Source organism: Canis lupus, chromosome 3, assembly GCF_011100685.1.
Source record: "Canis lupus familiaris isolate Mischka breed German Shepherd chromosome 3, alternate assembly UU_Cfam_GSD_1.0, whole genome shotgun sequence".
NCBI classification, from domain to species: domain Eukaryota; kingdom Metazoa; phylum Chordata; class Mammalia; order Carnivora; family Canidae; genus Canis; species Canis lupus.
The window spans coordinates 56,027,662-56,052,415 of record NC_049224.1 but is presented as its reverse complement, the minus strand read 5'-3'; the positions used below and the strand labels follow the sequence as shown (position 1 = coordinate 56,052,415).

At 39.8% G+C, this 24,754-nt stretch overlaps 1 protein-coding gene across 2 annotated transcripts in view; it reads right to left on the bottom strand.

Annotated features, from left to right (window-relative positions):
* ADAMTSL3 (ADAMTS like 3) overlaps positions 1–24,754 on the bottom strand; it is a 337,319-nt gene that overhangs the window by 127,222 nt on the left and 185,343 nt on the right. For both annotated transcript variants that reach the window (XM_038532980.1, XM_038532981.1), the window contains exons 10-15: positions 13,500–13,611; positions 8,004–8,142; positions 6,874–6,924; positions 5,829–6,033; positions 3,603–3,750; positions 1,948–2,032 (exon numbers count right to left, since the gene is read on the bottom strand). In XM_038532980.1, coding sequence (XP_038388908.1) covers positions 1,948–2,032; positions 3,603–3,750; positions 5,829–6,033; positions 6,874–6,924; positions 8,004–8,142; positions 13,500–13,611 — 740 coding nt within the window. The remainder of the gene's footprint in view (positions 1–1,947; positions 2,033–3,602; positions 3,751–5,828; positions 6,034–6,873; positions 6,925–8,003; positions 8,143–13,499; positions 13,612–24,754) is intronic.

Here is a 24,754-nt window from a genome sequence, read left to right as displayed (position 1 = left end):
CCTTCCTGTACAGTTGGAAAGTGTAGACATGTTAACTGACTCATCTACAAACTTTATTATTTTTTAAATATATTTAAGGCCATCCTCACTTCAAATAAAAAAACAATAACAAATCAAACATCCAGAGAACCACTTCTTTCCATCAACTTTCCTACCAATATTCACTCCTTTTTCGGTACTCAAATACTTACCTCCTTCTAATTGGGAATTCGTGTCTTAAATCTCTGTAATGTTTACTTCTCTACCCTCTGAACAATACTACTCTAAAATTAACTGGAAAAGACTCTCTTGTCCATCTAGACAGCGTTTTCTTGGACTGCATCATTTTCCCTCAGCTTTCTAGATCTACACCCTTTCTTAAAACTTTAATGCTTTGGTCTGTACCACTGTGGTCCTTCATTGGGTCTCCTCTTCCCTCTGCTTACTACTCCTTCTCCTGCATCACCCAGTTCTTGCGTCCCCCCTCCTCTAGATCACTATGCTACAGTCATGAGCACAGAACTCCTCTCTAGTCCATGTGGAAAAGTTCTATGCGTGTCCTAAATGGGACCCTCCAATTCTCTTGGCTCATATCACTTGAGGCATGGTGCCTTCTCAAAGAGAAGTAATCCACATTCCCCTGGGGTTCACTGGGAGGGACCCCAGTTGGAAGGGACGTTGACAAATGAGCGTCTTCTGAAAACAGCAATGAGGTTGGTAAGAGACCTAAAAACAACACATGAAAACCACTAGAAAAGGCAAAGAGTGATGAGCTTGGGAAAGACCACACTCTTGGGATCCAGTTTTCTTCAAATTTGTGAAAACCTGTCACAGAGGATGGGGCATAGATGTGGGTTGTTTTCTGTTTTGTTTTTCTGTTTTAGAAAGCAAAAATTTGAAGGAGGTGTATTTAGCTCAACCAGAGAAAAGTCCTGCATATAAGTCAGGTTGTTCAACAGAAAAATGAGCGGTCTCTCCTCGCAGGGAGCTCTGAATGTCACTGAAGGTTTTGAAGAAGAAATGCCTGCTCCGAGCGGAAAATGGCCATATTGCCTTTGAGATCCTTCCTCCTACAACACTCTGTGAATGCCCTCTTGGTAAATAGCCTATCAGCACCACAGACTTAATGTGTCTGACAGGGAATCATCTGTCCTGTCCAATTACTTGAATCTATCATTGGTGCTATTGTTCTTCTAGACTCCTGGATGAAACATCTCAGAGCACCTTTGATTCCGTGCTCTCTTTAGATCTTTAGATCTCTCTGTATCCAGAAGTTTCTTTGATTTGCTTTGCTCTTGATTCTCAATTTCCACTGACACCATTACACTCCAGATTTGCCAAATCACACATGGATGGACATCACTGGATTTTTGAGTTGCAATGGACCGTGGAGAAATCAAATCCCACTTGCTCGTTTACAGGATGAGACACAGAAAAATTAAAGATTTGTCTAAGGTCACATTGTTAAAAGTGGTGGTTCTAGACTCTGAGATGCGCAGAGCCATATTCTTTCCACTGCTCCATACCGTAGCAGCTCTGGGATTTCTCCTTATAATTCCTCAGGCCACCCTGATACATTTCAACTGAACTGATTTTACAGAGAATGGCCTTGTCTTAACCATGGAACGATTGATTTATTTGTATAATATTGTCATGGTCCTTGGTCAAATCATAAGTGTTAATCGAGATTGAGGAATTATCCTCAATCTCTTAATTGTAACAGACCACTGGGTCTGCTTTGAGTTAACAAACACTGTTCTTTTATGTGCTTCTCACCAATACTGCCAAAGTGGGACTGCTGAATTGCGAAATAAAGAAGAATTCTAGCCAGCTCAAGCTCTCTAGAGTCTGAAAATTCAGGTCATTTGGATTTGAAATGTATCATTGTACTCCAGTGAGTACAAAACTTACATATATCATGTTAACTGGCTATGCCCTGATTACTCCCATAAATGGCCCTGGACTCACGTTGGTTCTTCTGTTGCTATTCTGGTCTCTTCTACTTCTTGTGCTTGTTTCAGCCAAGGTAATTTAGCTTCCACTGGACTTTTTTCTAAGAAAAAAGGAACATAAACAACAAGCTTAAGGGAGTTGGATACATGATCATTGTTTGCTGAATGTTTCATCAATAAAGCAGTCATGCTTTGCGAATGCAAGCTGAGTCTTTTAGCACAGGACATGAAGCAGCTTCTGGAGTGAACAAGGCATTTCTGTCATATATATTTTTTTAATTAACACATTATCCAAATACAACCAGATGATCCCACAGCACAGTTGAGCTTGTTCTCCAAGTGAACATAAAAATGCCTTTTTATTAAAAAAAAATGCCTTTTGCAAACTAACACCAATCTCTGTTATTTACATATTAAAGCTCTTACTTCAAGCCTATCAGCTTGCTTTCTTTTGCCACAAATTCTAGTTGCCCTTGAGTAAAGAAATCACTAGAGAAAATCAAATAACATAGCTGTTTAGAAAGTTGGGAGGAGGAGAATCTGTGCTTTGGTTTACTTAAAATTTGATTGTTGTAGTTCCTGAGGGCACTCATTACCAATTACAACCATCATGCAGGAGCAAGATGCATGCTCCCTTCTGTCCATGAAGTCTCCCTAAGATATGAAGAAATAGTAGTTATGAGAGAAGAAAGGAAATAATTTTGGACTGCTGCAGAGAAATCACAGACACTAAGAACGTGGCTATGACAGCACCATCAACTGTATAAGGAAGGAGGCAAGACTTCCCTGATGAAGTTATATAACCAGGATTTGTCCTTTCCATGGCAGCCAATGATTTTTCTGGAAAGCAGACACAGTAAATCAATATTTGCCCAATGGTTGATTATGAGGCTATTTGTATGGACAATGAACCCTGAAATAATGAAGGAGAATTTTACTATTCTTTCTAAGATGTTAAGGAAGACTTCTTGGCACTAACAGGTGGGAATAATCCCTCTCTTATTTTCAGAAAGGAAATACTTGTCATAAGGGTTGGAAAGATGACCTCACAAAAATATTCGGAAATAATCCTGTATAGAGAGGAACATATATCTGAGAGATGATACCAAGGCTTCCTGCCCCTGGATGCTACCCATTTCTGCTAATTCATGTGGAACAAATAGGAACAACAAAAGAAACTCTAGAAGTATCTATAGGTCTAGATTGGGAGCTGAAAATCTTCATTCATTCCATAGTAGGCAACAGGACACATGACGAAGAGGATGTATAAAATACTGTGAGAACAAAGACTGAGAACCCTAGGGGAAATTTCCTCCTCCTCTTCCTCTTTATTCTTCTTCTCCATTTCTACACCAACCTTTTTCTCTTCCCATTCACCCTGCTTCTTTTTCTTCAAAGCAGGGATTACACCAAATTATTGTAATTCTTGTCACACCAAGACACATTAGTGTAAGCCCAGACAGATAGGAGCCCCTCTCTATGTACTGAGTCAATACCAGCTCACTTTCACCCTGCATCCCCCCAGATCACTTAAACACATCGGTCCAGCTTCTTTACTTAGGTGGACGGGTCTATTGCCATTTACAGGTGAAACCATTTTTTAAGAAACTAAGTTGAATGTAAATGCTACAATATTGGAAAACACATTTGTTTTCCATACCACAAACTTACCTTTTGGTTTATAACATGGGATGGGAATGATACATTCCTCTTTAATGTGTAACTTCAGTTGTGGGTTGCATCCGCCAACATGCTGCCCACGGTGATTGATACACAGAACAACACGGTAACGTAACCCTCGGCCGCAAGTCACTGTGCACTTGAACGAAGAAATGAGAGGCCAGTGAAAGTCTTGCTCGTGAACAGACCCACAAAGGTGTTAATGACTCATGCCAAGAAGAGCCACTCATTTACATGAATATTAAGCAAAAAAGCCTGTCAGACAAACATGTAAAGAAGGGGCTAGAAGCTGATTTTCAGTGATTCTTATGTTTCAGGGCCCCTCTTTTGCAAGGCATCCTTCCAATTCTCCATTTGAAAGGTATTTTAGATGAGGCCACAGCATAAGAAAATCTGAAATGCCCTGAAATCTTTCTGCTCAAATATGAGAGAAACCTGATAGAAGTTTTCTCAAATTTGATTAAAAATTTTTATGACATTATCCAAAGTAAGTTGTGAGAATGGAAAAGAAAAGCTTTTTTAAACTATTAATTAAAAAATCAAATTCTGATCAATCACCCCACTCTTATGACCACTGAACAAATATTCTAATCAACTGAGTGAGGTTTGACATTAGACCCTATTTCTGGGAAACTGACTCCCCAACCTCAAGATTTATCTACTTGAAATATATATGACACTGAGAGGCTGTTGCATACTGGCCAAGAAAGAAACAAAAATTCTGCCCAAAGATAAAGAAAATGGTATGATTATAAGGTATAACTATAGCAGAAGTGGTCAATCCAAAGGAGTATTGCCTCCTCCTATTCCTCCTCTTCAGGAAGCTGGACATTTATTCCAACAATGCTGTCAGTATTTATGTTTCCAGAACCCCTCTTTGGAGCTGAATATATCTGTAATGATAGCAGATTCTTATTACTGAGAATGTATTTAATTTTTGTAAAGAAATGAAAAGTATCAAAAGCCAAGAAAGGTAAATGAGATGATTTGGTTAACAACCTTTTGTTTTGAAACTATGAGTGACGATAAAGTCATGATATTGATACGGGTGTGTTGGCAGGAGTGCTATAAAAGCTCTAAAGCCAACACAAAACATGTAGATGAGACTTGTAAGAGCTGAAAACAAGTTCTGCAGGTTATAGAGTTAAAAATCTTGATTTCTGATGATAGGATCATAATGTGGTTTTTGGTACATCACTCAGGAATTCAATAACTGAAAATCTTACTATAATAAAATCCTCCCACCTCAGGCTACTTATTTATGTGAACAAGGTTTCCTGGTGTGTACATACAAAACAAAACAAAACAAAACAAAACAAAACAAAACAAAACAAGAAATCTGCAGTTAAAAATTAAGAATAAAATTACTGCTGAACCCATCTCTCATTCTGGCAATGGACTATTTTTTCAAGGCCCCCTCATTTTCTAGAAAGATTGACAAAACTGTTTACCAAAATTTGAAATCTATTTATTATTTCTAATACGTAAAGCCTAATGGCCACAGGAAAATAAAATAAATTTATTTCAAATAAAATTAATTAATTTCCATCACCATACATATTTTCTTGGAGAAAAGTAAGAGTTTAACAAATAAAAAAGACTATAAAGCATAAAGGTACTTTATATTAAGATAAATTTCTATGGGGAGAGTAGACTGAAAATGTGAGTTCAAGGGGGAAAAAATGTAAACTATCCAAATTGTTCAAGAAGAACTTCTCCATGTGTTTTTTTTTTAAGGGAAAGATGGCAAGGGTAGAAATTAACATGGCATTTACATTCTGCTGGACACATTTTTTAGCCATAACACTTTTATTTTTAAAATGCCAGCATTCACAACATGTTAGAAATGACAGTCTTTTGATACTTATTATTTAAACTTACACAAAAATTTTAAATGTCAGGGCACCTGGGTGGATCAGCAGTTAAGCAACCAACTCTTGGTTTTGGCTTAGGTTATGATCTCAGGGTCCTGGGACAAGCCCCACAATGGACTCCGTGCTGGGTGAGGAGTCTGCTTGTTCCTCTCCCTCTGCTCCTCCCCCCTCAAATAAATGAATAAATAAAATATTTTTAAAAACTTTTAGATATCAACCTAAATATATGTGAAGGGGTATATAATTTTGCAAACATCTTTTAGGGGGTATGTGAAAAAAGGATCAACAACACCTTGATTAAAGTCTGAGGTTTAATTAAAAGTGTCCTGTCCTCAAATCTTACCTGAGACCACTCCATGGCGATCCACTTGGGGCAGTCAAACAGGTTGCAGGTCTGCATGACCTTGGGTTTGGGAGCATACATACACTTCCATTCTTCCACCTGGAGTATCTCTCCATGCATGGACTCCTCCACACACACGAAGCTCCGCCTCTGAATCCCACCTCCACAGGACACCGAGCACGCAGTCCAAGGATTATGTTCCCAGCTCAAAAGCAAACAAATAAAAATACATTATTTGTCATTTGCTTTTTGTTTCAAGCTTACAAAGGTGATGGATGCCAGGTGTGGTTCAGCTGAAAGCACACAGGGCTTGGAGTCATGAGACTTCTATCTTGAGTGCCACACACAGTCCACAGTAACGGGTACTTCACTCCTCTGATCCTGAGGGAATACTATACCTGCCCTTGTGCCCCTTCCCAGGGCCATTCTGAGAATCACATTGGTTAAAATGGAGGGTATGAAAGGATTCTTTAAACTGTCTCTCCATTATAAATACAGATAATACTACTAGAGAATAACAGAAACTGAAGGTCAGAAACTAGTCACCTGGGTGTAAAAGGGAATTCACATTTCCTGACCAACTGCAATGCCTGAGCTCCCTCTGTACTAGCCAGTTACCCAAGCTGTATTAACACCTCCAGTAATGGGAAATGTCGCTGTTTGAGGGAGCATATTCCACCTAATTCTTTTTTGTAAAGACTTTATTTATTTATTCATGAGAGACACACAGAGAGAGGCAGAGACACAGGCAGAGGGAGAAGCAGGCTCCTTGCAGGGAGCCCAATGCAGGACTCGATCCCAGGATCCTGGGATCACCACCTGAGCCAAAGGCAGATGCTCAACCACTGAGTCACCCAGGTGACCCCCTAATTCTTAGACAGATCTTCCTTATTATGGAGTGGAAGTCTGCTTTCCCTTAGCTCTCTGTAAAGGATCTAATATCTATCCCTCTTACGTTTCAGACTACTGCCACAGATCTTTCACAATTCCTTGCAAACTACTTAGAGCTAACTGCAGAATGAAAAAAAGCAAACACGTAACTCACCGAGGGAGAGGCTGGAAGTGGTCATAGGGCATGATCTCTTTAAACCCATCACTACAAATGAAATAATTGGGACAATGTCATTTCTCAATCAATTAACATATTTATTAGTTTGACCAATATAGACTTGACATCCCAAAAGACAGAGCTCTTTCAGATTGAAAACTATTTATGCAAAGTGTTGGGAACTCTTCCTAAAAGCTCAGCCACCAACTTTTTGATTTTTGGGAACATTTCCAGCACATGCCATCCCCAGTTATATGAAAATACAGAAACTAGTGGAAGGAAAGAGTGTTTCTTAATTTAGATAAATCTATTTTTTATCATCTAAAATATTTTTTGGATATAATATATTAATGATATTAACACACTATCATATTAGTAAGAATATTCAGAAAAACTTTATTTCATAGAATTTGTCCTTTGAAAAGGTCTCTATTAATAATTATGTTCACCTGGGATTACAGGAAATGGGCAGTTCAGTGATAGGAAATGAAATCCACTGAGAATGCTTCCTTTTCCACTTGCACACTTCTGCCGCAGCCAGCTGGCAGATGTCGGGGGGATTCTGGGACTTGATATTGTGCTGTTATTTTAAGATACTGTAGTAAAGCCAGGAAACTTCCCCAGGCAATCCAAGTCAGCAGGTACTAAATTATGCAACAGGGATAGTTTATGCATAGCTTTTCTGCTTTGGCATTAAAACTTTTTACTTCCTTGCACAATGCATCATTTATACCGAATTTAATGTGAACACTTCAAAAGTCAAAACGTGGTAATGGGTGACCCAGTTTAAAAGTGAAAATGATGAGTTCAAGATATTTATGACTAGCAGATGGACAGGACCTCATACTTGGACGAAGAGATCTTTCCTATTGTGTATGCAGGAGATACTCAAAGGGGTTCGTGACAAAGGGGCAAGTATCCAAGCGCACACACACGACCAGACGGGAGAGCCCCAGACCAGTGAGCTGGTGAGCCTAGTCCCTGCTGAGCAAGGTTACAAACACAGATAGGGCCACTGGCATGTGTTCAACGTCACATGGTGCAAAGGTCACTGCAAAGACTGATCAGTCTCAGCCACAGTTGATTTATTTCTTTTTAGAGCAAAACCCACAGGTAATTATGCAAACCTTGATGGGCAAGGGTCCATGCTGCACTCCTTCAGCTTGGGTTTTGGTTTTACGTTTTCAGGGTAGTAATGGCAGTAATGGTCAGGAACCACCCTCTTCAAGCGGATATCCACACATTCAGCTGAATTGAGCTGATAACCTAACGAAAAAAGAAAAGGCAGTTCTGAATACTGAATGGTGTCCTTTTCACGTGGCAGTGATCACTTGCCACACAGTTTTTTTTCCCCTCAAGAAATTTAACTCAATGGTTCTCATCCCTGGCTACACAATGGAACCCCTGGGAAATTCTAGCACACATCACTGCCTGAGTCCCTTCATGGTCCAATGAAGCCGGAAACGTTGTGGCTTGGTCTAGAAAATCGTGTTTTATTTTGTTTTGTTTTGAACCATTTTTAGGTTCTTCTAAGATAACTAAAATGTGTGGCCAAGATTGGGAATGATTACTGGAACTGATTACAGTAGTCTAAGCACTTTCAACGAGAAAGTTACAACAGACTCCTTTATAGAATACCTGAACCTTGGGGCAGAGGTCCGTTCGTTGGCCTGTCTCCTGACCGTCCCCATGACTTCCCCTCTTTGCCTGTCACCACCCGCCTCTCCCAGAGATATCTGTTCATTGTTTATATGTTCTTAAATATACATCTGCCTTATGTAATGTTGTTTGAGAGTATCTGTTTTAACTAAATAAGTATTTTAAATCTTATTCTATTTTCTACTTTTCTCACTCAACATAACATTGTCGAGAGCTACCCATGTGCCTGGTAGGTGCTTCCTCCCACTGCTTAATATCCTGTTACTGGCGTATACCACGTTTCACTCTTTTGCTGTCCTGGGGGATGTGGGGGCATCTCTGATGCCAACAAACTTCTCTAACTAGGGAAGTAAGCATTATAGGGAGAACCCAAATCCATCTCCTATACCGCCCCCTGCCTCCAAAGGCTTCAGAGGAGAAGGGATCAAGACTCACTTCCGATTCTATTAAATTCAAATTGTCATCTCTAAGGAAAGTGAACATTCCAAATGGATGAGTGCTATAAACTTTAAAAACTCACAAAATGAAGCTTCTATTTCCTGAAATATCTGATTCCAGGTTTCCTGTCACTACATAAGTGTCATGCTAAGTTAAAAAAAAAAAAAAGGCAATTTTTCAAAACCAGAATGAGCTCTTCAGGGAAAAAAAAAAATGCCCAAAGCTAAGCTCTCAGCCACAGCCAATTGGTCTAAAGGTCTAAAAATACATTTAAGGGCTTGATTGTCGAGAGGAATCTGATTTTATAAACCACTAGACAGCTTTCTGCAGGCCATGGCTTGGATGTAAGCTGAGTGCAGAAGGACAGACTGGTATGCATTATAAAAAGCAAGGTTGAAACCGCAAGAACGAAAATCCAAATGGAGTCAATAAAATGTTACTCGGGTGCCAATATCTGCCAGAGAGTCTACAATATCAGATGGTAGCAGTGATCCCAGAACTCTCTCCAGGCTAATCTTAAGAGTCCCACGTAGATGATTACAGATGAGACCAGGAAAGTCCATCCAAGTATCTTAGGAAGCAGGGAACTAAGTCCCCTGATTATCTGACCACTCAGAAATGGCCTTTTCATATATCATGTACACTTGATTACTGATATAATTAAATTCTGGTAATTCTCTCCTTGTGGGTTTTATGTGTGTGTTTTTATTTCCTCCAACACAAGAATAGAATGAGATTATAGCTCCTTGAATTAAAGAAAAATCTTTCTTCTAAATGGAAATATACTTCTAGGAGACAAAAAGCATACAGGTGTTTATCATTTTAGGAGAGACAATTTTCCTCTGTAATTTTATGGCAGTACAGAGATAACTTAAAGAGAAGGAAATAAGGCAGATTGGCTTCCTATCCTATATTATGAACAAATGTACTGAGATTCTGCTAGTGTGCACAAAATGGCAGGCTGCAAGGGGAACCCCCAAAAGCAGCCTAAAGTCTGCCTCTGTTCTTACAACTACCACTCTGCTTCTGCTTGGTGGGCAGACTCACTGCTAGGTGCTCCCATCCATGATTCTAGCAGGGCTGAGTGTGTCTTTCCTTTGGTCCCCATGTATGAGACATATTTGTTTTCCTTCCAAGGATTTAATCAATGGAACTAAGCCAAATCCCATTACAAATGTCCCTCCCAGAAAGTGGAAAGCTTCTCTTTTATCTTCTGTGTCTGAACAGGAACATCTCTCTGAATAACTGGCTGTTAGAGTTAGCAAATAAATTAAAAAGAAAGAGATGTTTGTTTTCCTGCTGAGTAAGAATAAAAAAAGCCCCACCAGCTCTTTGCTTTTGTTTTGGGGGCCATGAGAGATTCTGTGTTCCCTGGAGCCATGACCCACATGACTCTGAGGTGGTAGGATTCTGCTTCTGGATATCAAGTGTACAAGGAGGGATCTATAGATATGTCCCACTTCGCCAGAGAGCTTTTCACTATCAGCACTGAGTCATGTATGTATCTCATAATTCATCACCAGAAAATGCCAGGAGTGGGGACGGCCAGAACTCTGTAGATCATGCAGAGACATTGTTAACAAGATTCAGGCTTGTCTAGACTCTGACATAACAGGTATTTCCCGAGCACTCACTAATTGCCAGGCACTGTACTGGGCTCCTTGACATATGTCCTCTCATTTTGTCTCCCAATGATGCTGCAGAGAAGGGGGGATCATCCTGTTTATGGATGATCAGATTGATGTTCAAAGATATCTCAGAGCAAAGTAGTGGCAAAGCCAAGGAGTGAGTCCAGGTCCCTGAACTTAAGCTCCATGGCCACACTGCCTCTTGATGTAAATGTTGTCACACAATTTTTGGAGAACAAGTTTGGCCAGAATGAGCCTGAGGCCCAGGTCTGGAAAGACTCATGGAACTGATGCAGATCATGGTCTCAATTCCAAACACTGTTTCACCTCAATCAGCTTTCAACAAGACTAAATGTGTTGTAAGAATTTCCTTGGGGTCACTGTTGCAAGGTCACTGGCTCAAAGCTCTGAAGGAGCTTCTGCCTGAGAACAATATTCAGCATGTTCAACAAAACCAGATTTCACGTTCAGGGGGAAACAAGAATGGCCTGAGAGAACGTGAGGTTCTGGCAGGGACTTAAAGACGATCTCCAGCATTTTGTTTCCGTCGTATTTATTTTTGCGATTGTGTTCTATTTATGGCAACAGATCACAGTTTTACACTCTGAGGTGATCATATTAGATCCTTTTTGGTGCCTATGTTTATGTAAATTTTTAAAAGGTCCATTGAAAGAAAAAAAAAAAACGTAAGTTATAGTACAGGGGTAACACAGATACGCAAAAGCAGTGAGGTTAATATGGCTACAGCCGATATCCAAAGCCATTGCTTTAGAGAGCAGTGGTTCTTTTTTTTTTTTTAAGAATGAATGAATGAATTTATTTGACAGAGAATGTGCACAAGCAAGGAGTGCAGCAGGCAGAGGGAGAGGGAGAGGGAGAAGCAGGCTCCCCACTGAGCAGAGAGCCTGACGCGAGACTCAATCCCAGGACCCTGAGATCACAACCTGAGCTGAAAGCAGATGTTTAACCCACTGAGCCACCCAAGTGTCCCATAGGGAACAGTGGTTCTTAAGCTTGAAACTGCACCATAATCTCTTGAAGGGACTGTTGCACAGGATTGATGGACCCCAGTCCCAGAGTTTCTGATTCAGCAGGTCCAGGGTAGGGGCCAAGAATCTGAATCTCCAACAAGTTCCCATGAGGTGGTGATGTTCCTGGCCCAGGGAGCCCACTTTGAGAATCACTGCTATCAGATCATAATCTAGGAATCTACTGCCCACGCCTGGCCCAAGAAGAACTCACTTGGAAGGTTAACTTTTTACCTTGTTTCTAGAGCCCCATGCAACCCCCAGACTGTTTCTCTTCCATTCCCAGCAACACCAGCTCCTTCTGTGGTCTGGGCTACTCAGTGGTCCCACAAAGCACCTGCCTCCTGCTTTCACTAGGAGCCTAAATCCCAGAAGAGAGCGGTCTGATGTACACATTCAGAAGAACCTGATGCTGGCTGAGGAACCCTCCATGATAAGCCTGTGGTTTAAGGGAGAAAAGGCAGAAGCTGCACTCAGTTTGTGGCTCTCTGTATAAGCTGATATTCTGTAGCCCTGCAGGGAAGCAGTGGTTTGGGGCCAGGCTGACTTAGGCTGGGCTGAAGGAGGAGGATTTATTCTAGTCCTTCAAACACAACCATACCTGAGCCTGCGTACTCTGATCTGCTCCCAAGTGTGGTAGGTGGTTGGGGGAGATATAAGAGGAAAATCAGTTAGAGCATGGGGCTCTGGCAGCAGACGGACCTGGAGCTAGATCCTAGCCATGCTGTCCACTAGCTGAGCAAACAGAAGCTCATTCTTTAGCTTTTCTATGTTTCTGTTTGTTCACACATAAAACAGGCATGGGGCGGGCGGTGGCGGCGGTGGGGGGACCTGGTGGCTCAGTGGTTGAGCAGATGTCTGTCTGCCTTTGGCTCAGGTCATGATCCTGGAGTTCCGGGATCGAGTCCCACATTGGGCTCCCTGCAGGGAGCCTGCTTCTCCCTCTGCCTATGTCTCTGCCTCTCTGTGTGTGTCTCTATTAGATAAATAAATAAAATCTTAAAAAAAAATAGGCATGAAAAGAGATCTTTCACAGGTTTGTTTGGAAGAACAAATGTGAAGATGAGTGCCCTAGCTCATGGTTTGATACACGTAAATGCTCAGCACTGTTGCCCGGTGCTTTGAGAGGAAGTATCAGCATTGAGTCCCTCGAGCAATTCTAGTAACTGTGGTTCCTGGGGTGGCACTAGTGTTGAACCATTTACCTTCAATTTAAAAATTCAGTTCATTAAAAGAGACTTATCTCAATGGAGGCTCTGGTCGCCTCCTCATTTCCTCCAGGCAGACACTTCCTCCATATTAAACAGATGATGATCCCCCACATGAGCCTGCAAATATGTGTAGCACATGTGCAGAGCCCTGGGTTAACTGGCCCAGAGCCTTCCTCAGCTGCCTGTGAAATCTCTGAACTAAGTGAGCAGTGAGCAGGCTCTCCCCCTCACCACTTAGCAGCTACCCCTTCTGTCTTTGGTAAGTTCTGTTTTGGTACCTGAGGGAGGATAGGGTGAAAATCTAAATGTTAGAACCAATGCATCCATTGACTCGATCAGACAGGGCAAGCAACCTGGTCTCTCTGTTTTTCAGGTTTTCCATGGATAATTAAAAATAATACATGTTTTAAGGATAATCAAAACAAGATACTCAAGAATTAATGTAAATATGTTTCCTGCTTTTTGCTATAAGTAAAAAGTGTTTTCCAAATCCTGTTTTCATCTGTCTTCAAGAATAAAGATAATACCACTGCATTCCAGCTGCTGAGTAGGATGCCATGTATTACACAAACACCAATTTTGAAGTCAGCTTCAAAAAACACAAGTGTGTCATTTCTAACTCTGAGCCCTGGCATTCACAAATGAAGTCTGTGCCTCACCTCCTCCGCATGTTACAGTGCAGGGAAAGAAGTCAGTTTGTCTCCACTGATGACTGATCGGCTGGTAGAAGAAGAACTGGACAACACTGTCTTTGGCCACAGTGTACCTGGTCTGGACAGAGAGAACTGTGGTCATGTATCTGCATACACCGAGTAGTGCTTCCCGCACCTTTCCAAATGTGATGAATCTATTTCACTAATGTAGGCAGACAATCACATATCAATCACAACAAACTATGGCACATGAAAATTCCAAAAATTCTAACATGTGATAACATTTCATTTAGGTTTGGCATACATGGGGGCTCAACAGATCTTCAACCAGTCTCCCTGGAGTCATCCTTCCAGAGGATTCCATGCCTGTGAATGAGTTCTCAAATGTGTAGGTGGGCTTGTTTGTTTGTGTAACTTCTTTTTCCTATCTGATATATCTGATTTTAATTTCCATGAGAGCAGGGACTGGGACAGGCTGGGTTTGTTTGCAACATGGCACATAACTGGGATTCTTACACTTTCAATAATAATATCCTTAAGCAAATACTTTCAAAAAGGTTTTCTGAAAGCACAACAGCAAAAACACAAACACACAGAAATACATAGTGTTTACACATGATGTTTACTAGCGCTCCAGAATCTAACTAAAGAGGAGAAAGGGTACCACAGTGCATGTGCAAGCAGAGGCAAGAAGGAGGTATTGCTGCAGGACTGATGCAGCAAAAAGAGAAAAAGAAAGATGAAAAAGAAGTTGAGTTCATGCAGAACTGATCCAGAAATGCCAACACACATCACATATGGATGGAGTTCAAGTCAGAGACCTAGAGTAAATAATGAGTAGCCGATATTTGATGATGTAATTGCTGAGAATTTCCTAGACCTTGAGAAAGACAGGTATACTTGGTTCAAAAAATTTTTATCAAGTTCTGAGCAGACATTTTTAAAAAGTTACAACCACCAAGATAAAGAAAAATCTTAAAAGTTCAGAAAGAAACAAATAAGATTACCTACAAAGCATTGGCATCAAATTTCTCACAGAAAACACTGGATTCAAGAAAACAAAATCATACCTTTAAAGTGACGAGGAATAGTAACTTTTCATCTAGAATTCTTTAAATTATTAACCAATAATCAAAGATCAATTATCAATCTATGAATGATCTATGATCAAATTAACAATCATAGTCAATGAAATAAAGATATTTTCAGACACAAAATGACCAAAACTTTACCACTTGAGACCCTTATCGGAAAAAAAAAAAAGAAAAAGCTACTAAAAGGTACCAAACAAGACTAATAATAGAAAAGCAGAAGAAGGTAGTGGATGCAAGAAACAGTAATGATGAAATCAATCAGTAAAGCTTATTTATAAATGTCAATAAATAAGAGTTGACTAAAAAAATAATACTTTGATGTATCTGATTATAAAACAGTATAAAAAGTCCAGCACGAGATGTGTTGTTGGGGAGGAGAGGCAGGGCAGTGTGGTGGGGGAGGGGGTGTACAGTGGTCATAGGGGCACAAAACATTTCTAAAAGGTTTTTCTCTAGCTATGGAAGAATGGCTTGTCTCTGATGAATCCTGCCAGTGAGAATAAGTGAAAACACTGCCTAAAATATTTTTTAATGTAGTTGAAGGCACCAGAGAACTACCATACTAGTGAGTGTTTGCAGGGCCAAGAGCCCAGACACAAAGAAAGCCCAGAGAGGTGAGCATAACACTTGGCACCCTCTCTGGCACCACATTTCTGCTGAAGGCATTTTCCATCATGCAAGTGGTGACTGAGTGGCTGAGAAGCTGAGCAGACCTGTCATCAGACTCGTGTGGCTGAGAACAAACACTGGAGCCCAAGATCCACCAAGCTGATGCCTTACTGGTAAATGCCCCAGGCACCCAACTGAGACCCCAAAAAGCTCTCTCCTAGGAAAAAGTGTGAACTGGAAGTAGACCAATTTTCAAAGGGAATGAAAGGCCAGGTTCAAATTACTTCAATTCCTGTTGGCTGAAGGTAATTGGCTGCTAATCTGTGTTCCAAAAGCAGAAATTAATCCAGTGTCAAATCATATCTATAATCTTTCATCTACTATACATAGAAAAACTTAAAAATAACTAGGCACACAAAAAGGTAAATTTTAATAACAACCAAAAAAGGTGGAGGAATAGACTATAAGTGGAATTACAGAACATCCAGATATTGGCTTCACCTGATAGAAATTTAAACACCTATATATACTGCCACCACCCCCTCTAACTCTAGCTTTGGCTTCAGCTCATGTCTCACAATACTCCTTCTAATCCCAGGGTATTAGAGCACCACTGTTAGCACACAGCTCTCCTTAGGCTCTGTTTTTTAGAAAGCCTAAGCTAAGATACAGTGGTTACAATGCTTAAGAAACTAAATAACGGGGGTCCCTGGATGGCTCATCAGTTTAATGCCTGCCTTCAGCCCAGGGTGTGGTCCTGGGGTCCCAGGATCGGGTCCCACATTGGGCTCCCTGTGTGGAGCCTGCTTCTCCCTCTGCCTGTGTCTCTGCCTCTCTCTCTCTCTGTGTATCTCATGAATAAATAAATAATTAAAAAAGAAACTAAATGACAGGAGAGAGAATTTTACTACAAACAAGAAGCTACAATAAAAATAAAATGGCAGGGGAGACTGGGTGACTCAGTTGGTTAAGCATTTGCTTTTGGCTCAGGTCATGATCCCCAGGTCCTAGAATTCAGCCCCCACATCAGGCTCCCTGCTCAGTGGGGAGCCTATCTCTCCCTCTCCCTCTTCCCCTTCCCACCTCCATGCATGTTCACTCACTCTCTCTCTCAAATAATAAATAAAATCTTAAATAAGTAAGCAAATAAATAAATAAAATGGTGATTCTAGAAGTACGAAGCATGATCATTTAAATCAGTATCTCAATGGATAGACTTGACAGTGGATTAGACTGGAGTTCAGCAAATACTTTCATAAAGAACTAGATAGTAAACATTATAGTTTTCAGGCCATATCATCCCCATTTCAGTTATTTGATGTGGCTGGTATAGTGAAAAAGCAGCCACAATCTATAAACAAATGGCTTTGGCTGTGTCCCAGTAAAATTCCACTTACAAAAACAAGCCATCAGCTTGCTGGCTAGGATTTGCTGGCCCCTGGATTACACATACTTGAAGAGAGAATCAGCAAATGGACAGGTAAGAAGGAACTGGAAAGTAGACATTGAGAGATAAAAGTATATACCTATAGCCCCAGAAAAAGAGAACAGAGAGAATGCAATAGAAATAAATGTGCAGGAGCAATAAACGAGAATCTTCCAAATTTGATGGTGGATATGAAACCAGAGTTGTGAAGCACCACAAACCTCAAGCAGAAGAGAGCCACTAATTACCTCACAGTCAAATGGATGAAAACAAAAACCAAGGAGAATACACTTAAAAGCAGCAAAACCTCCTAAGGCACAAAAATAAGACCAACAGCTGACTTCTCAACAGAATTAACGGAAGCCAGAAGACAATGGAGCGATAAAGTGCTGAAAGACTTTATCAGCACTGAAAGACTTTCAGACTCTAAAGTGCTGAAAGAAAATAGTTTCATAAGGGTAAAACAGTCATATCACTAGAAGAGGTAACGACTCTAAATGTGAATGTGCCTAACAATCTAGCCTCAAAGATAAATAATTTGAAATTAACAAGATTAGAAAAGAACTAAATAAAGGAACAGTCACAGTGGCAGTTTTTTTTTTTTAATTTTTATTTATTCATGATAGGCACACAGTGAGAGAGAGAGAGGCAGAGACACAGGCAGAGGGAGAAGCAGGCTCCATGCACCGGGAGCCCGACGTGGGATTCAATCCCGGATCCCCAGGATCGCGCCCTGGGCCAAAGGCAGGCGCCAAACCGCTGCGCCACCCAGGGATCCCCACAGTGGCAGTTTTACCATATCTCTTATGGTAACTAATAGAATGAGCAGACAACAACCAGTAGGCTATTATTTTTATTTAATTTTTTTAGTAGTCTATTGTTTTTAATAAAACCATTAATAATACCATGATAAAATTGACATATGAACAGTGATCAACAACAGAAGATGATGCATCATATCTTCTAATATTTGCTATGTTCTGAGCCACCAATTAAGTTTCATCAGATTTCAAAAAAAAAGAACATAATATAGAATATGTTCTTTGACTAAAGTGAAATGAAGCTATAAAATAATGATGAGATTACTGGAAAATTTCTACATACTTGGATAAGACACTTCTAAATATTCCATAAATCAAAGAATATATCACTATGAAAATTATAATACAATTTGAATGATGATGGAAAAGATTTCATATCAAAATTTGTGGAATAAGGGGATCCCCAGGTGGCTCAGCAGTTTGGCACCTGCCTTTGGCCCAGGGCGCAATCCTGGGGTCCCGGGATCGAGTCCCATGTCGGGCTCCCTGCATGGAGCCTGCTTCTTCCTCCTCCTGCCTCTCTGCCGTCTATAATAAATAAATAAATAAATCATAAAAAAATTGTGGGATAAAATATAAGGCACACTTGGAATGAAATTCATAGACTTAAATACATGTATTATGGGAAAAAAAGGAAGAAAATAAATGACCTAAACAGTCAACTCAAAAAGTTAAAAAAGGAATAGTTTATTGAATCCAGAGAAAGTGAAAGAACAGAGATAATAAAGATGAGAATGGATATTAATGATATAGAAAGGAAACTACATTAAAATTGGTAATAAAGTCAAAATGTGTTTCTGTGAAAAGTCTAATAAAAGCAGTAGCCCCCCAAAATGACTGATCAAGTTAAAAAGAAAGTAGAAACAAACAATCAGTATCAAGAATGAGAAAAGGCACTCACTACAGATCCTGGAGACAATGAAGAAATAATAAAAGGATATAAAAATGAACTATTGGGACTTCATCAAGATAAGAAGCTTTTGCACAGCAAAGGATACAGTCAACAAAACTCAAAGACAACCTACAGAATGGGAGAAGATATTTGCAAATGACATATCAGATAAAGGGCTAGTTTCCAAGATCTATAAAGAACTTATTAAACTCAACACCAAAGAAACAAACAATCCAATCATGAAATGGGCAAAAGACATGAACAAAAATCTCACAGAGGAAGACATAGACATGGCCAACATGCATATGAGAAAATGCTCTGCATCACTTGCCATCAGGGAAATACAAATCAAAACCACAATGAGATACCACCTCACACCAGTGAGAATGGGGAAAATTAACAAGGCAGGAAACCACAAATGTTGGAGAGGATGCGGAGAAAAGGGAACCCTCTTACACTGTTGGTGGGAATGTGAACTGGTGCAGCCACTCTGGAAAACTGTGTGGAGGTTCCTCAAAGAGTTAAAAATAGACCTGCCCTACGACCCAGCAATTGCACTGTTGGGGATTTACCCCAAAGATTCAGATGCAATGAAACGCCGGGACACCTGCACCCCGATGTTTCTAGCAGCAATGTCTACAATAGCCAAACTGTGGAAGGAGCCTCGGTGTCCATCGAAAGATGAGTGAATAAAGAAGATGTGGTTTATGTATACAATGGAATATTACTCAGCTATTAGAAATGACAAATATCCACCATTTGCTTCAACACAATAAAATGAGTCAAATGAATTTTTTGGTTCCTTGGTGCATATACAAGTGATATTATATAGCACATTAAGCATTCAGTAGTATTATGTCTAAGAAAATAATGTATGTACCTTAACTTAAAAATTTATTGCAGAGCACCTGGCTGGCTCAGTCAGTAGAGCATGAAACTCTTGATCTCAGGGTCCTGAGTTTAAGCCCCATGTTGAATGTAGAGATTATTTAAAAATAAAAAATCTTAAAAAAATTAAAAACTAAAAATACTTTTATTTAAAAAAATAAGCTCAAAAAAATAAGCTCACATGGTAAGCTTTCAGCTAGATGTTGTTACTGATCACAAATCACCATCACAAAGAGAGTAATAACAAAAAATTTTGAGATATTCTGAGAATTACCAAAATGTGACACTGAGACATAAAATAAGCAAAGTCTGTTGGGTAAATGGTGTCAATAGACTTGTTCAATGCAGGATTTCCACAAACCTTTGTAAAAAATACAGTATCTACCAACTGCAATAAAATGAGGTACACCTATAGACAAAGTCCATGAAACAAAACTGACATAAAAGGCAACTAAAACTCTGAGTAGTTCTATATATTTTAAAGACCCCAAACACACACTTCTAAGAATTTCCTGTTGAGTATTTCCAAATATTTAAAGAAGAAATAACACCAGTTTTATACATACTATTGCAGAGAATAAGAACTCAGAAAACACTCTAAACTTGTTTTATAAAGACAGTGTAAATTAATACCAAGACTTGACATGAATACATTACAAGAAAAACAAAAAACCTCTCCTGGACATAGCTACCAAAAATATCATAAATAAAATAATTTAAAATTATACTCAGTGATACATAAAAGGATAACTTTTTATTAATAATGAAATAATAAATACTAATAAAATATAATAATGATAATGACGAAGTGAAGTTTACTACAGGAAGGTAATATGGGTTTAACACTTAGAAATCAACATAATTCAGTATACTGAAGGGAAAAAAACAACACAATATATGAAGGAAAAAACATATGATCACTCCAAAAAATGTAGAAAAAGCATTTGATAAAATTCCACATTTATTTATGACGAAGCAAATTAGAAAAAGTTTCTTTCATTGGATAAAAAAGTTATCCAAAAAAAGTTTCTTTCATTGGATAAAATAGTTATCAAAAATTCTTAGCAAACATTATACATGATGGGGAATTACAGGGTCCATTGCCCCTGAAATGAGAAGCATGACAAACATAGCTTCTGTCAACTATTACTCTTCAATATCATATCAAATATCCTAAGTAGTACAATGTAGCAAGAAAAATAAATAAAATATACAAGATTAGAAAAGAAGAAACAAAATTACCATATTTGTAGGTGCCATAATTGTTTATATATCTACTACAAAAGAATATATTAATTATTAGTATTAATAAGTGAATATAGTAAAAATAGAATGCCAATATACAAAAAATCAAGACTTCCATAACTGGCAAATAAACTGAAAATGAAAAAAATGCCATTTATGATAACATCAAAATAACAAACTGGGAATAAATTTACAAAAAATATATGACATAAACATTAAAAATTAGAAACATGAGAGAATTTTTAAATAAATGGATGGATATACCATATTTATGGATTGAAAAATTTGGTATTGGAAAGTTTTCAGGTCTCTCCAAGTTGACATATAGATTGAGTGCAATTCCCATCAAAATCCAAAAGAATGTTATAAAAATTGATAGGCATACTTAAAAGTTGCTATGGAAATGCGAAGAGTCAGTAATATCAAAGATCATCTTCAAGAACAAAGTGGGAAAACTTACACTAGCAAATATCAAGACTTGCTTTAATATAAGGTAATTAAGTTATGATGGTACTACACAGATCAATGAAACAGAATAGAGTCCAGAAACAGATCCACACACATACAGTTTGGGATTTAAGACAAATGGGGAACGGACTGTCTTTTCACCAAATGGCACTGGGTCAACTGGATAGTCATGTGGAAAAAGATATTGATTCTACTTCACAACGTGTGCAAAATCAACTCTGGGTGGATTATAGCTCATAATACAACAGGTAAAACAATAAGGCTTCTAGAAGAAAACACAGAAGAATAGTTTCATGACCCTGAATGAGACAAAAATCTCCTAACACACAAATATAAATTGTCTAAACATAAAGTTATAAGTTGATAGCTTACACTACAACAAAATTAAGAGCTTTTGTATGGCAAAACTGATTGCCCTAAATACATGTAACAGAGGGGAAAAAAGGTTGAAGATAAAATGAATTAAGAATTGAGCTCTAGAAACTAAAAATACAACACCAAAATAAACCCATGTGAAGATAAAGGAAAGAAAAAATTAAAATTTATATAAATCACAAACTTGGAGTTAAATTTTATTTATTAAAATTTATATAAATCACAAACTTGGAGTTAAAAAGACAAAAATCTGGTTTTTATATGTCTCAGAGACAAATCTTTGGAGGGTCTGAATGAAACAAAAATGAGACAAGGAACCAGTGGAAGAGACATAGTTACTTAGAAGTACAGTGAGATTTTTTTTTTTAATGCTAAGGCAATACTATTATTACATTTGAAAAGTTTGAAAGAATTAGATGAACTGGATACTTCTCTAGCAAAATACAAATTCCAAAACTGGCTTAACAATAGAACCCTAAATAAATCAATAAGCCTAAGAGGGGCTGAAATGGTTTTCTGAGTCCCACCCATTATCCCCAAAAAGAAAGAGAAGAGGAAGAAAAAGAAAGAAAAGGCATTAAACCCAGATGTTTTCCATAAAGAGATGACCTTATCGGAGCAGATGCATTTAATTGCTGACCAATATCTACTTCCCTTCCCCATCCTGCCAAAGGCTCACTTTTGTTCCGGTGCTCATGCCTCCCCCACGTGTCTTAGCTAACGCATGATTGTCCCACGTGATCATAGTGGGCACAGCTGCCTTGCCAGGTGTGGGGCCCAACGTGATCGTGCCTTTGCTCACACAACTGCAGAGCATAACTGATTGGTAGTGCCCATCCCAAGTCAAGCTCGCTGTGGGCTGCTCCCACCCAGGGGGTCCGAGACTGGCCATTTCCCAGGAGACACTGTGTCATGTGATAAGATGACTCTGGCTCAGAGACTCTCCTGCAGCCTTGCTGAATTCTCTAGAACTGCTCTCCAATCTGAGATGCTCCCACCCAACTGTCCTTCCTTCCCTCTCTCCTCTGCTTGTGGTCAGATCTTCCCTATAGCTGGACATCCCTCCTGGCCTCTCTCGGCTCCATCTTGCCTGTCCCTTGTGGGCATGCTGCTCCTAAATGTCTTGCATATCTAATCCTGTCTTGGCATCTGCTTCCTGAAGAACCCAGAAGGACTAACACCCAGGGAATGGTTTAGAGCAAGCACATGACCCAAGTCTTGTCAACGAGAGGTGATAAAGGGTCTGTTGTGGAGCTCTTGAGAAAAAAATGTCCTTACTGGAAAGGTTTATAAGAAATAAAAAGTCCTATCGGGCTTCTGGACTTTGTCTTCTCTGCATGTTAGCCTTCTACTCCAAATGCAGGGCAATTATAAGCCAATTTACCTTTTTCTTTTTTTTTATTGGAGTTCAATTTGCCAACATACAGCATAACACCCAGTGCTCATCCCGCCAAGTGCCCCCCTCAGTGCCCATCACCCAGTCACCCCAACCCCCTGCCCGCCAATTTACCTTTTTAGAAGCTGACATATAACACTGCATCTCTTCAGGTAATGCCCTATCAGGTGAGGTGACTCTACCTTCATCCCTCAGCTACAGAGTCATTCTGCCCTCACTGTGTCAGCCCCTCCAAGCATGGCCAGCTAAGAGCACAGAGAATTTTCCAGATACCTTCCATGACACTTGGGGGCTGAGGGAGCCTCCAGACAGCTGAACTCACAATCTGTGCCCCAACTCTTCACGACCCTAAAGCCAATTTCATTCCAAGGTAGCTTGCCCAGGTTGTTGCTGATGGATGCAGGTACTCCACAGGGCATCTTCCTCTTGGGGTTCTAGATGAAAAGTGGACCAAAAGCTCCTTTTCTGCCTTTGCTGTGAAACCTAGTTAATATTCTTCCCTGCTTCAGAGAGTGACTGCAGTCATGACATGTGTCTCTTTGCCTTCCCTCCTCCTGCTTGTGTCCTCACACATCCTTGTGGGACCCCCCTCATTATGGGGTACACTCCTGACCACAGGGTGCTGAGGACACAAAGCCCAAGGCTCCGCCTGATGGGGGAATGGGCATCCCCTCTATACCGAAGAAGACACACTTAGATTTAGTCTCCAAGCTTGGCTCCTGACATTTCCAGAAGCTGAATCAATTTAGAAATAGCCTAATTTCTCTCCATAATTCTGATTCTCAAGACAAAAGTCCAAACTAAAGAAGAAGAAGGAGGCGAAAGAGACAAAGAAGAAGGGAAGAAAAGATCTTACCTTAATAATAAAAAGTTGAACATAAATGTGTGAACTTATGGTTTACACATATAATTTAGCTGTGAATTCTGAGAACTACTAGGGCAGTATTTGAACTGCTTTCACTGAAAAACTCCCCTCAACAGACCACATGACAGCAAATATGGAGTGACACTTCGAAAGTCTCTGCCTCTGTGATTAGCAGCAAACTCTCAGGTTGAAGGGAATTCGGATTGAGAGGCACAATGAAATAGGTAAATTTTCTTTTCTATTAGACATTGGTATGGGTTTAATCCTGTTCTCCCCCCCACCCTGCCACCGCCAAGAGATATGCTCACATTTTAACCCACGGTCCCTCAGCACATGTCTTCATTAGAAGTCGGGTCATTGCAGATCCAGTCAAGGTAACTGAGGTTATTAGGGTGAGTCCAATCCACTAAGGCTGGGGTCCTTATAAAAAGAGATATTTAGACAGGCGGGCCCCAGCCGAAGACGGTGTCACGGCCAAGGGAGAAGGCCTGAGGACACATCAGCTGAGGGGGGGCAGAGGGAGGCATGGAACAGACTCCCCCTCTGCCCTCAGAAGGAGCCAGTCCTGCCCACACCTTGATGGTGGACTTCCAGCCTCCACAGCTGTGAGTATGCGACTGTCTATCATGGAAGCCAGTTGAGGGTACTTTCCTGTGGCCTCAGGAAACTGACACAGGCACCAGCCCTCAAAATTATGTCTTGCTGTGTTTTGAAATACCTGTGAATGTATACATGTAGTCACTGTCTGCAGCACATTACAAGGCAAGAATCCATTCTCTGAGATAAAGGAAAGCAGGAAGTTTCAAATCCTCACATCCCTGCATCAGTCAGATGTGCTATTGTAACCACCCAGAAAGAAAAGAGATTGTGTAAGGACAAAACAGAACGTGGACCTAGGGGAAACTGAGGCAAGACTTGCCTCACTGAACACGAGTGGGAAGAGCAATCAGAAAACATTTTCCTACAGACACACAAAATATCTGGCGGGGAGAAAGACAAGAGACATCTAGAACACAAAGGAAGATTTCAGACCATGAGGAAGAGGAACTTCATTCTCTCCCGTAAGATGGATATGTTGTCAAAGAGAGGGAAAGCTACCAGCACCATTAAAAATAGTGAACTACGGAAAGAGATGTCTTTACCAAAGCCATTTCATTTTGTTCTCGTGGGCAAACACTTAAA